The 14,155-nt window shown below is 38.7% G+C and overlaps 2 protein-coding genes and 1 long non-coding RNA gene across 3 annotated transcripts; 2 read left to right on the top strand and 1 right to left on the bottom strand.

Moving 5' to 3' along the window:
• Positions 1-312: 312 nt before the first annotated feature.
• On the bottom strand, positions 313-3,282 carry LOC146910764 (uncharacterized). Its single transcript, XR_015018067.1, has 3 exons — positions 2,192-3,282; positions 1,303-2,024; positions 313-511 (listed from the first exon to the last, which is right to left on the bottom strand). It is a non-coding gene; the product is annotated as an uncharacterized LOC146910764 (long non-coding RNA).
• A 1,358-nt stretch (positions 3,283-4,640) lies between these two features.
• LOC146910762 (uncharacterized) lies at positions 4,641-14,050 on the top strand. The gene is made up of 3 exons (XM_085726510.1): positions 4,641-5,533; positions 5,753-5,909; positions 13,465-14,050. Exons 1-3 carry the CDS (start codon positions 4,769-4,771, stop codon positions 13,920-13,922), a joined length of 1,380 nt encoding a protein of 459 aa, XP_085582636.1. The 5' UTR covers positions 4,641-4,768; the 3' UTR covers positions 13,923-14,050.
• Positions 6,735-9,377, top strand: LOC146910763 (uncharacterized). The gene has a single exon (XM_085724966.1). The coding sequence runs from the start codon at positions 6,735-6,737 to the stop codon at positions 9,375-9,377; it is 2,643 nt and encodes an 880-aa protein (XP_085581092.1).
• Positions 14,051-14,155: the final 105 nt, after the last annotated feature.

Here is a 14,155-nt window from a genome sequence, read left to right as displayed (position 1 = left end):
TATACCCTTTTCGCTTCTTCGAGACTCAAAGCAACACTAAGGTTCTTGAATAGATAAGATACAATTTTCTAATTAGACAGTTAGAAAAATATAAACGAATAACTTATAACATATTAAAACATAGTATCCAATCGAAGTAGTATGATAAAGAATCAAAATGGATATTCTAAATAATGATCTAAGCAAGAATTGAGTTTTGATTGAAGGCGTTTATTTAACTATCTCGAAAACAAACCAAAACCAACTACTTTAAAGAGACAAATACAAATAGCAGAGGCCAATTTATGCAGTGGCCATCCGAAGAACCCATGATTGAACAAAAGCGTATTCTAATTGAATTTTTGATATATCATTCAAAGCTACCGTTCAGTGCTCTAAAAAAACTCTAATTATGCTTAAAATAGTACATTGATGAAAGGATCCATATACTATTATTTTTCATTTCTGGTTTCTTCAAAAAAAAAAAAAAAATCATTTCTACCTTGTCTTTCACTTTCCATTGATTAAGCTCCTGCAGACACAAAGATAAGTATAAGCATCAGTTGTAAAAGAAGTTAAATATGATCAGATACAAACAGAAATGAAATATGACAATCGAAACAAAGCCCCATAGGTGAAATCATGAATGGTTTATCAATCTGTTAGTAATCATGTTATTAAATGGTTCATTTTCTTTCCTTGTTTTTCTTCTCCTAACTAATCATGCTAAATAAATTGAACCTTAACATACAACACTGAAGTTGTTATTAGTAAATAGAATTCAAAATATACATGATCTTAATAGAGTACAATTACATTTATTAAAAATTAAATTTGTTAAACATAATCACAACATTTATAGGTATAGTTTAATCAAAACTTATGGATGATGACAAAACATGTACTATCAGCCTTATAGCAAATCATAAATCCGGTTTGCCAATTGCACCACACTTCTTTTACCATGTATCTCAATTAACTTACAGCAAAAACTACTCAAGAGCTAATATTATAAATATAGAACTAAAACTTATTATAATAGAGTAAGATTATAGGTTTCCATAGGCATCTGTTGCTCACATACAAACAACCCCTTGTGAGGAGATGATAAATAGAAAGGAGAATAAATTGAAATTCAAACAAAGGAAGAAACTCTTCAACTATCAAGTTAATTTCAACTTTCAGTTAATTTATAAAATCTCTATTAAACAATAGACAAACTGCTTTATTTAAATCTGAGGCATGTATGCATTGTTTGCTCAGAGAGAATGCAGTCAATTAAAGTAACCTTCAATGCTCAAACCAAATGAAAGTTCCTCTTACATAAGATGTAGCTATTCCAATTAAAGTTTGTGCACATGTATATCAACTCCAATAGCAGTTTCCTCATTCTCAGCCCCTAAATGAATAAAGCAGCACACCAAAAACTGAACATCCTTGTAAATAACAAACCAGCCTTACAAACCAGAAGAAAATTAGCAAAAAACACACAGGACAGGCCGACAGTGGGGCACAAAAAACAGCTCTCAAAAACTCAGCACCAAACAGCGCTCAAAAATAAAGTGGACAAAACGAATGCATACATGCCAAACTTTAATTATATAGATTTTCAAAAACAACTCTAAAAAATTTAAGGTATCACAACCAATTTAATTTTAAATTAAACTTAACAGAGTTGAAAAAAAATCAAAATGCAAAGCCATTAACAATTGTAGCACACCCTAAAATTAAGGCAGATGTAGACTGATTATTATCTTCTTATGAAGCCTGAAATAGTACTAACTACATATCAATAATGTAAGAATACTTAAGAGAAGGACAATATTTTTCATTGACATTTACCCCAAAACCTGAGAACAATAAAAACTAAAACAATGAATTCAAACATAAAGCAGCGTAAGCCATGGCACTACTTAGTTTCAGAGATGTAAAAACAAAAAACAGTAAATAAAATAGACATCAAATATAACATACATTTAGGTTAAAAAAACTGGTCATTTTGAAGCTTCCTTATATAGATGTCCATCCTCCCCATCCAAGCAAACCTGCAAATAATCAATAACCAAACAAATAAGTAGCCAGTATGAAGTTGTAACCATTACATTTCTTAAGAATGAAACAATGTCTTTTTTCTATGGTAGAAAAGGAACAACTAATTTGTAAAGAAAAAGAAAACCGCAAAATAGGATTCGTGTAAGAGAGAAGGGCTTACCGATTGGAGATGGCGATTGGGTTCACTATGAACGAACCAGAGAGAAGCTGATTGGAAAGATTTAACTATGGAACAAATGTTTTTGAGATGTTTTCAATAAATCTGTATGCATAAGAGAGTAGGAGTGATGGATTTGGATACCTGGAAATATGTACAGCTACTTAAAATACTCTGTTTGTATAGATTAATGGAGAAGAGGAAACAATAGCTTCGAACAGAGGGTTTGAATTTCGAACGGAAGGCGAAAGGAGAGAAGTTGTGTTGGGGATTGGTATTCCAGAAGAGTCTTTGGAAATATAGAGGGAGAATAGTAAAAGCAAAAGAGCTGATTGGTTGATGTATGTATATGAAACGTCAGGTATACAACAGCTGAGATTAACTGGGGTGGTTGGCAGTTTAGGCTAGCAATTAATATGGGATTAGGAGGGAAATTAGGGAGAGATTAGGGCAAAAGTGCCAGCACATCAAGTTGAGCGTTTATAATAAAGGATAATCAAATAGCACAAGTAAGAGGGTACATCATAGAAATATGGGGGTTAAGATTAAATAAGGATGCTCTGGCTACAGAATGAACAACCTTATTTGCTTGCCTCATAACATGGTTCACAACAAAACTAGTGTGAGATGTTGATAATAGATCCTTACATTTAGAGAGGATGTCTCCAATCTCATTTTGGGTCATATTTGAGAGGAGTTCACTATGTCAACAATAACTTTGCAATCAAACTCAAATATAAAAGAAGTTATGTCATTAGCTAAGGCAAATTTTATGGCCTCAAAAAGACCCCAAGCTTCAGCCTCGGCGAGGAGGAGGGAGCAGTGGGAGAAGTTCGACATACCCGGCACAAAATGGGCTGCTGAATTACAGAAGCAAATACCGTAGCCTAAAGTTGAATTGTTGTTGAATATCGCACAGTGCACGTTACATTTCATGTATGATGGCGATGGCTTGGACCACAAAGTCGTATGTTGCACATTTTGATCATGATGCTTGTGTTGTTGCATATAACGTCATTCGTTGAGGGAGTCCTTCGCTCGCTGCAAAATGATTGGGGAGGCCGAATCTGAATTTTCCCATAACTTAGAGTTCCGGTTTTTCCACAAACTTCATAGAATCATTGATGCCAAAGATTGTTGTTGAGATGTCAACCTATCAAAGAATTCAAATAAAAGTGTGAAAAAATCGTCAGCGATGGGAAGCAAATTGCGAATAATGTCATTAAGTTGCACCATCTCCCAACAGTTGATAACCTTTGCACAAACAAAGAAAATGTGCGTATGCTTTTTCGCCATAACATCACAATGCACACAGGTGTCGGAGCACGGATCCCCTTTTGCAATATTCAATTTAATCTTCAAGTCTAAACTTTTTCTTTTTCGTATTTACATTTCTAGCAATTTAGCTTCGTGTCATTTACTTTTCGAGCATTTAATTTTCAACAAAATTAACATTTTTTTTGTTGCTTATAATTCACGTCAGTTTTAATTTCATGTAAATTTACCTTTGTATCGATTATTTTTAGTGCAATTTACCTTAGGAGTCCTTACTTTCATTTATTTATTTCAAAATTACTTGTTTTATTTTCTTCAAGTTTCCTCCAAAGTCCTTGCACTTTTAAAACCTACTATATATATATATATATATATATATATATATATATATATATATATATATATATATATATATTTTTTTTTTTATTTTTTTTATTTTATTTTTTTATTTTTTTTAGTTTACCCCAACACATGTATTTAAGGTTTTTTTTTTGAGAGAGTATTTAAGGTTGTTATTTTGTAAAAAAAAAATGTATTTACGGTCGTTATATTTTTTAGCCCCCAAACACGTAGATTAAACATTAATTCGCGATTAAACCAAAATCACCGTCAACGCTCTTCCAACGGTTGTAATTTACGATTCTAATGAATTCTATTATGGTCGAAAAACTTTTTCTTTTTTTGAAAAATTATGGTTGAAAAACCTGAACATTACAATGTGGTGTCCGTTATGTATATTACTTCATCCGTCTTCAATCATGTGCTTCTTTTATGTTTTAAACGGTTATTTAGTACTCCTTATTTTTTAATGGTAAAATATGTTTAATTTTTTAAAACATCCTTATTTATTATAGTTAGATGATAAAGTAAACAAAACATTCTTATTTAATCTTGATGACAAAATTCATACAAGAAATGAGAAATTATGAGTTCATACCGACCTCCAAATATAAAATGTTTTCAATCATTTGAGCTGCGTTTAAAATAAAAAACACAATTTTTTTCATTAAAAAAAATGAGTGTGAAGTAAACTAGGTGCAACACCATCCACATGGTAGTTGATGACATTAACTAAGAAATGAGAGTGATCAATTGTTTAGCTCATGACGCAACAACAAAGCTAGTGTAAGTATTAAAGACTATCCAACTATCCCACCATCCAAGGTCAATACATTGTACTCTATTCATCTTACTGAGTGTCATTGTTAGTCCTATAAATAAACATTGAACTAACACAAAGATTGAACTCAACGTGAAAACACATTCTGCAACAAAACAAGAGAGTACGTAGCTAGCTTAAGTATTATGTCGACGGTTGAAACAAAAGGTCGTAATGTTGGTGGCACAGAATGTAGCTGGTGCAAAGCCATTCGTGGTGGCACTGGCATTGCAGTTTTATCACTACTCATCACAAAACCTATTGATATTTCTCGTTTTCAAACCTCACTTCACAAACTACAAAATTCCCATCCTATCCTCAGATCAAAACTCCACAACACATCATCATCATCATCATCATCCACAGACACTATTTTCTCCTTTCTTACATCCCACACTCCTTTCATCAAAATCGAGTCTCACAACATCAATGTCACTTCCAACATTCTTGCAAAAAACAAAAACAACACTCCGTTGCAACAAATCATGGAACATGAACTGAACCGTAACACGTGGCAAGATCGTACCGGTATTGATACTGACATGTTTGTTGCGAGCATTTACTCTATGCCTGATGAAAAAACATGGGTGGTGGTTATGAGACTTCATGTTGCAGCATGCGATAGAACAACTGCGGTATCACTTTTGAGAGAGTTGCTTGTGTTGATGAAAGATGAGGAAAAAGAGGAGAATGTTGTTGCTGTTGAGGATGTTGTTCCTTTGGCGATTGAGGATCTTGTTCCTGGTCGCAAAGGGAAGAAACATATCTGGGAGCGTGGTTTAGACGTGCTTAGTTACTCCGTTAATTCTTTTAGGTTTACTAATTTGAAATTTAATGATACAAAAAATGCTAGGTCTTCACAAGTGGTTAGAATGCAATTCAATCAAACTGATACCAAGAGGGTTTTAGATGTAAGCCCTAATCTATTTTATGTTTGGTTGGTTTAATTACATCGTACAAGATTAAGTACCGGGAATCACCATGATTTTGCAAAAACTGCATATTGTAGCTTCTTTAAAATCATTGTGATTCTTGTTAACCAAAATCAAACATATATATGAGCTTATATTTTTTTCTCTTTTACCAATTAATTTGATATTTGTATGTGTGAAATGAAATTTGTATTTCAGGGTTGTAAGCAGAGTAGGATTAAGCTGTGTGGAGCAATAACTGCAGCGGGATTAATGGCTGCACATAGCAACAAGAATAGTTCTAAGAAGTACGGGATTATTACCCTCACTGATTGCCGGTCCACTCTTGACCCACCTCTCTCAAATCACAATTTTGGTATGTTTATCAGTTGCATTTACTAAACCTTTTTTTTTTTTTTAATGAGAACAGAAAATTGATTTATGGTAATTAGCGTAATAATTTGTGATCTAGAACCATTAATATGTATATGGAAGTGGAAGTGGAACTTATATACAACCGACCAATCAACATTCATTCCTTATTCGTGAAAAGAAAAACTGACTCTGTAGCTGGTAGTGTACTATTAGTATTTATAGTAAGTAACAGCAAGCAAAACTTTGCGTACAGGCATAAATGTTGCATTAAAAACTTTTGAATGATTTTTTTAAGGAATCTAAAAAATGAAAAAATTTGATTTTTTTTCTTCAAAATTCATTAAAGTATACATAATTTTTTTATGCAAAAATATACCCTCTCTATCTCATCTTAAATGATTCATTAGAACATTTACGCATTAAAAAAAAGTATGTAAGTTCGTAAAAATTAACTCAATTGACAACGCGATATTGTTCGATTGAATGTCTTCACTTAGAACCTTACAATTGCGTGCGAATTTAAAATGATTTACCACTTCATCCACTAACAAAAAAAAAAAGAGGGAATAATATTTTTAAAATATTTTATCAATTACTTTCCATTAAATTGAAAGAGTCGTTTACTTTAACACAATATATTTACAAATATGTCATTTCTTTTGATTCATTAAACAATGCCTATAGACATTTGTTAACATTTTTATTTTATTTTTTAAAAACAACTTTACGTATAGAGATCAATTTCCTTGATACACGAGGTTACTTTGGTTAAAAATAACAAACCTTTATCTTTATTCATGTAGTGAAAACAAATAATCTAGAAAAAATGAGAGCGAGAGAACGTGAGGGAAAGGATGGTGACGGCCGTCGATCTCTTTCACGGCGGTGGTCGCCTGATGCCAGGTCCTTTCGGGGGGGAAGGGGTCCAAGCTGGGAGCCAGAAATGGGGGGGAAAGGGGGCGGATGGTCTGTTGCGAGACTGAGAAGAAAGAAAGCGTTGCGACGGGAAGGAGAAGGTCTGGACAGGAAACAGAAGGAGATGCGATTCAGCAGCAGGAAGGAGGCGGGTGTCCGATTTGGGAGGGCTAGGTTTAGGTCGAATTTGCGTGATGGTTTCCAATCGTATGATGCGGATTATGATCAATGGGGGAGCGACGGGTATGAAGGGTTCTCCGACGGCAGCGATCGCCGGCGTTACAGCAGGGAAGGCAAGATGGAACGCGGCCGTAGTAGGAGGCCGAGAAGGAGGGATGTGTTCTCACGGCTGGGAAGGGCGGGTGATCGGAGCAGTCGAAGGGTTAGCTCAGAGTCCATCGAACATTCAGACAGACCCCTGTTTCGCAGGTTTGTGACTTTCTATTTTACGAATTTTCCGCCTCAATTGTCTAATTTCTTCTTACGGAAAGGGTTTGAGGTGTGTGGAATGTTGGATGAGGTTGTCGTCCCTAGGAAACGTAATGCGTTGGGGGAGGTTTATGGGTTCGTTAAATTCTCAAATGTTCGTGACGTTGATAAACTGTTGAAAGCGGTTAATGCTGTTTGGTTTGGGAATTGGAGGGTGCAAGCGAGAGTGGCGAGGTTCGATAAGGCTGTTAAGAAGGAGGAGAAGCAGGGGAGAGGACTTGATGGCGCGGTTTTTGGAGATAGGAATAGGGAGGGAAGGAGTGGGATGCCGATCGTTGATAAGACTGTTGGTAGATTGGAAGGGAGGGAGGAGGTGGTGAAAAGCGGACCGGAAGTAGGAAAGATGGGGACGGCAGGTGAGGTGATCGTGCAGAACATGCCAGGAGTGGCGAAGCAGGGAAAGTCAGACCCAAAGGCGGTTCGTGTGGGAGATATAGATGTTAGTCTGGCAGTCGAGAAGACGTCAAGAAAGGAGACCGAGAAAGGGAAGGAGGTTCTCTGTAATAAGGGTGTGATCGGTAGTGTTCGAATAGGGCAGCAACCTTCAATCCAAAAGTTGGTGCGTAAGTATAGGTCCTCGGAGGAAGACTTATTATGGGCTTCGCAAGGTTTTACGGCATCTGTGATTAACGGTCAATCAATTCCAGATATTCAGGACAGAATTGAGGACGCCGGGTTTGCGTACATTGATATTACTCCGTTGGGAGCGGATAGAGTGTTTATTCGGAGCCTTAATGATATTGATGTGTTATCTACTATTCATGAAGCCAATGAGTTCTTTGAGAATTTCTTCTACGATATTGCGCCGTGGGTTAAGACTATGCAACCGTTTCAGAGGGGAGCGTGGGTGAGGCTATATGGTGTACCTTTGCATGCTTGGAATGAGAGTTTCTTTAAATTATGTGTTTTTGACTGTGGTAGATATCTACGTGCTGATTGTGGCTCTTTGGATAGAGATAGGTTTGATTATGCGCGGATCTTGATTGCGTCCTCTTCGTTGGAGATTGTACAAAGGTGTGAATCCCTTTTGGTTGATGGGGAGTTAGTGGAGGTGAAGATTGTAGAGGAGTGGGGTTTTAGCATTGGGGAAGATGCTTGTCTGTTTGAAGAAAGGGAAGGGTTACGATCTACTCAGTCGAATCAGGAGGAGGCGGTGGAGGATGGTGATCATGGTATTGAAGCGAACGTTTTAGTTGATCAAATTTTGGAAGAGTTGAGAAGTGAAGAGGTTAGGGAAGATCCCAAAGAGCAGGAGGGAAATGTGTTGGGGACTGGAAGTGATAATGTTGATAAAGTGCACTCTGCTCCGGTAGAGATGTTACATGTTTCTGTTGATGCAGAGGATGCTTCCTTTACGGCTAGTACTGCGTGTCCGTCGGCGAATGTGAATGGGGATAATCACAAGGATATTAGTGAAGATGGTGGAAAGCATGTTGAAGTTCAGACATCAATTTCTTCGCTTCATAAGGGTACTCAGGAGAGGTGTAGGGCGTCCTCGTGCCCTCCAAAAGTAACTCGATCCATAGCTTCGGGTCCTTGGAGTTTGGAATGGCTAAGTGATCAACATCATAGTGAGGCGGGAGTCGTGTCGTCTTCCCGGAAAGGTGGTAAAAGGAGGGCTCAGTTGAGTAAAAAGGTGGGTCAGGCTGACAATGTTCATCAGAAGCGCAAGAAAATTTACGGGGCGTTACGTCATCCGGTTCATAGTTTGAAAAAAGTGGCTAGGCTTCCACTGGGCGACAGAGCGGCAGTTCTTCAAATTCTCAAGAAAAACTCCCGAAGGGTTCGAGCTGCGGATAGACTAAAAAAGGCGGTGAATTTGATTTCTCAAGATCTTTCAGAAAAGGAAGCTTCCTCTGGATCAGTGAATAAGGAGTGGAATCATTGGGTGGCGTTGCACGGAAATGATAAAGTTATGGAAGATGATGTTAAAAACATTGGTGTAGTTATTGGGGTGCAGTTGAATGATAGAAATATGTTTGGTGTGCTTGCAAGAAAGAGGAAAGGGAAGAAGAAAGGAGAGGAGTGTGAGATTTTGGAGGAGGAATCAGTGGGTGAAGTTTGAGTGGGGTGGGTGTTTTGGTGTGTGGGGGTGGGTGTGTCAAATGAAGTTGGTGTCTTGGAATGTTAGGGGGTTAGGAGGCCCTGAGAAGAGGAGGGAGGTGCGGTCGTTGTTGAATGAGAAAAGGCCATTTATTGTGTGCTTGCAGGAAACTAAGTTACAGGTGTGCGATAACTTGGTGTGTTCGGCTATGTGGGATGTGCAAAATATGGCGTGCTCCTATCGCCCTTCCCAAGGGGCGTCAGGTGGTTTATTGATTGCGTGGGACTTGGCGGAGGTGGAGGTGTGGTCCACTGTGTCCTTTGAGCATGTCTTGGCTATTCATGGCAGATTCTTAAAGACTAATGAAGAGTTCCATGTGTTTAATGTTTATGCTCCCTGTGACAATCGGGCTAGGGAGGCGTTATGGGACTCTTTATCTGGGCGTCTCATTCCTTTGCGAGGACATCATGTGTGTGTTTGCGGTGACTTTAATGTGGTGCGTAACAGGGATGAAAGACGGTCAGTGTCGACTTCAAGGGGTTTTTATGATAGTGCTTCTTTTAATCAATTTATTGAGAACAATTTTTTGTGTGATTTACCGCTCTGTGGTAGGAATTTTACGTGGTTCAAAGGAGATGGTAGGTCGATGAGTCGTATTGATAGATTTCTTCTGTCTGAGGAATGGTGTCTGAGATGGCCGAACTGTCTTCAGGTTGCTCAACTGAGAGGTCTTTCTGATCATTGTGCTCTTTTCTTAACTGTGGATGAAGAGAATTGGGGTCCGAAACCGTCTAGATTTTTGAAATGTTGGGCGGATACGAGTGGGTATGCTGAGTTCGTCCGTAACAAGTGGGAGTCTTTCCAACTAGAGGGTTGGGGTGGTTATGTGTTAAAAGAGAAATTTAAATTAGTGAAAGTGGCTTTGAAAGACTGGCATGCAGCCCATTCTCAAAATTTGCCTGGGAGGATTGTTTCCCTAAAAGAGCGGCTGGCTGAGTTAGATGGTAAAGGGGAAGTGGAAGTGTTGTCAGAAGAGGAATGTATTGAGTTACGTGGTGTCACGGCTGATATTCATTCTCTGTCTAGGTTGCATACTAGTATATCTTGGCAGCAGTCTAGGAATCATTGGCTTGCGGAGGGAGATGCGAACTCTAAGTTTTTTCATGCTGTTATGTCATCCAGGAGAAGGCGTAATGCTTTGAGCTCTGTTTTGGTGGATGGGGTGGAGATTGAGGGTGTTCATAATGTTAGGCAAGCTGTTTTCTCTCATTTCTCTAGTCATTTTCAGGCGCAGTATGTTGATCGGCCTAGCGTGGCGAATCTTAGTTTTAAGAGGTTGTCTGTTTCGGAAGGAGGAGGGCTCATTTTACCGTTCTCGATGGATGAGGTGAAGGAAGCTGTTTGGGATTGTGAAAGTTTCAAAAGCCCAGGACCGGATGGGGTGAATTTCGGATTCATAAAGGAATTTTGGTCGATTCTTAAAGATGATATTATGCGGTTTGTCTCTGAGTTTCATCGTAATGGTAAGCTGACCAAAGGTATTAACTCAACATTCATTGCGCTAATCCCTAAAGTAGATAACCCGCGGCGTCTTAATGATTTTCGTCCCATTTCCTTGGTGGGGAGTTTGTATAAAATCTTGGCCAAGTTATTGGCAAATCGTCTGAAGGTAGTGGTGGGTAGTGTTGTTTCGGAGACACAGTCAGCTTTTGTGAAAAGTAGACAGATCTTGGACGGTATTTTGATTGCTAATGAGGTAGTGGATGAGGCGAGAAGAGGTAAGAAGGAACTTATGATGTTCAAAGTTGATTTTGAAAAAGCTTATGATTCAGTCGATTGGGGTTATTTGGATGCTGTTATGGAGAGGATGGCGTTCCCGGTGCTTTGGAGGAAGTGGATTAGAGAGTGTGTTAGTACCGCTACGGCTTCTGTTTTGGTGAATGGTAGTCCCACCGACGAGTTTAAGATGTTTAGGGGCCTCCGTCAAGGGGATCCCCTCTCCCCTTTCTTGTTCTTGTTGGCGGCTGAAGGTCTTAACATTCTGATGAAAGCTATGGTTGATTCTCAGTTGTTTCAAGGGTATAGGGTGGGGGCGGCAAACTCGGTGGTGTTGTCTCACCTGCAATTTGCGGATGATACTTTGTTACTAGGTACTAAAAGTTGGAGGAATGTTCGTACTCTGCGCGCTACTTTGCTTATTTTTGAAGCTATGTCTGGGTTGAGAGTGAATTTTAATAAAAGTTTGTTGGTTGGGATTAATATCTCCGATTCTTGGCTTCTTGAGGCTGCGACGGTGTTGAGTTGTAAAGTTGGTAAGATTCCTTTCGTTTACTTGGGTTTGCCTATTGGGGGTAATCCGCGTCGTTTGTGTTTTTGGGAACCTATTGTGAATAGTATTAAAAATAGACTTTCTAGTTGGAATAGCCGTTTTCTATCTTGTGGCGGTCGCTTGGTACTTTTAAAATCTGTCTTGACTTCTCTGCCTGTCTATGCTCTTTCTTTCTTCAAAGCTCCATCAGGTATCATCTCTACCCTTGAATCTTTGTTTACTAATTTTTTTTGGGGGGGGAGTGAGGATCATAGGAAAATTTCTTGGATAGCCTGGCAGTCTATTTGTACCAAAAAGGAGTGTGGAGGTCTGGGTGTTAGAAAGCTGAGGGAGTTTAATTGTGCTTTGTTGGGTAAGTGGTGTTGGAGGATGCTGGTTGATAGAGGAGGTTTGTGGTATAGGGTTTTAGCCGCCAGGTATGGCGAATTAGGTGGCAGGTTGGAGGTAGGGGGCCGGAGTGTTTCTTGTTGGTGGAGGGAGGTGAGCCGTCTTTCTGGTAGGGCTGGTGTCGGGGATAGTGGTTGGTTTGAGAGACAGGTGGTGAGGAGGGTTGGTGATGGGGCTGATACGTTGTTTTGGTTGGATAGGTGGTTAGGAGACGTTCCTTTTTGTGTTCGTTTTAGGAGGTTATTTGAGTTAACAGAGAACAAATTTGTGACTGTGGCTAATTTGTTATCTGTTGACTCAGAGCAGTGGGGGGAGGTGTTGAGGTGGAAGCGTAGATTGTGGCAGTGGGAGGAGGAGTTGTTAGGAGAGTGTAGGACTTTATTGCTTGATGTTTTCTTGTCTCCTAATGTTCCAGATAGGTGGGTTTGGATTCCTGATCCGGCAGTTGGTTACACAGTTCGTGGCGCTTATGATTTACTAACATCTCAGAATCAGATTAGTGAGGCTACAGTTTCAGATTTGGTTTGGCATAAGCAGGTTCCCTTGAAGGTTTCAGTGTTTGCCTGGAGACTTCTGCGGGACAGGTTACCAACGAAGACTAACCTGATTTATCGTCGGGCGCTGGCGGCTGACATGTCCTTGTGTGTGGCTGGTTGTGGTCAACAGGAAACGGCTCAACATCTTTTCATATTGTGTGACACTTTTGGTTCCCTTTGGCATTTGGTTCGTGATTGGATTGGGTGCAGTGGGGTTGATGCTGATAATATTTCCGATCATTTTTTACAGTTTACTTATTTGACAGGTGCTGCTAAGTCTAGGCGTTCTTTTATGCAACTTGTATGGCTACTTTGTGCCTGGGTTGTGTGGAATGAACGAAATAATCGTCTGTTTAATAATGTTGTAACCCCCATACCCCGTTTATTAGACAAGGTGAAAATGTTCTCTCTAGGGTGGTTGAAAGCTAAAAAAGCTACCTTTGTTTATGGCACCCAACAATGGTGGTCATGCCCTCTTGGTTGTTTGGGTATTGGCTAATGGTGCCCTTTGTGGTTGGTTTGTTTTGTTGTAAACTCTTGGTTCCTTTTGCAATCGCTTAGGCACTCCTTGTGCTTTTGGGATTGTTGTGTTATATAATATCATTTTGGCTTGTTCAAAAAAAAAAACTTTGGTTAAAAATATTTAACTTTGATCCTATATGTAAAGTGTTAATTTAAAAGTTTTTCTTTTTGAAGGAAGGAGAAAGCTATGTATAAGACTTCTTGTAATTTAATGTTTCTATAGAGACTAAAAACAAAAATTTAAAAATTTAGAAGACTAAAAATATATTCAACAATTTATTTTATAATATGATGATTTAGAAATATTGATAGGTGCATATGTTTCAATGTATAGGATTTTATCACGCTGCCATCCTCAACAACCACGTGATCAAAGGGGGAGAAAGTCTTTGGGAACTAGCCAAGAGGACTTATGGAGCATTTGCCAACTCTAAGAACAATGATAAGCACTTTTCAGACATGGCTGACATGACCTTTCTTATGTCCAAGGCCATAGAGAACCCTGGTTTGACATCATCCTTAAGAACATCCATAATGTCGGTGTTTGAGGACACGGTGGTTGATGACGGCGGCAAGATGCAACAAGAGGTTGGAGTAGAGGACTACATGGGGTGTGCTTCGGTTCATGGTTTGGGACCATCTATGGGTATTTTTGACACCATAAGGGATGGAAGGCTAGATTGTGTGTGCGTGTATCCATCCCCGTTGCACTCTAGGGACCAAATGCAAGAGCTTATTAACAAGATGAAGGCTATTCTTATTGAAGGTGGAAAAACATACGAGGAATATTGAGAATATGTGTAACACCTTCAAATTTACGATTATGGCTTTTGTCAATTAGTTATGTCGTTGTACTTCATCATATGCATGTTTGGTCGATTTATATTTTAACTATATAAAATTTATTGCACTTTTTAATATATTTCTTTCGAAAATGTTCGTCTATGATGATGAGAAAACTCCTATAATGTTTCGTTCAGGGTTTGATAAAAATTAATAGTGACGTATTTAGGATCTTGGGTAAG

The sequence above is a fragment of the Medicago sativa genome, chromosome 7 (assembly GCF_051527215.1).
Source record: "Medicago sativa cultivar Bolivia chromosome 7, Bolivia_mono, whole genome shotgun sequence".
Taxonomy (NCBI): Eukaryota; Viridiplantae; Streptophyta; class Magnoliopsida; order Fabales; family Fabaceae; genus Medicago; species Medicago sativa.
This window is presented reverse-complemented; position numbering and strand designations above follow the sequence as displayed.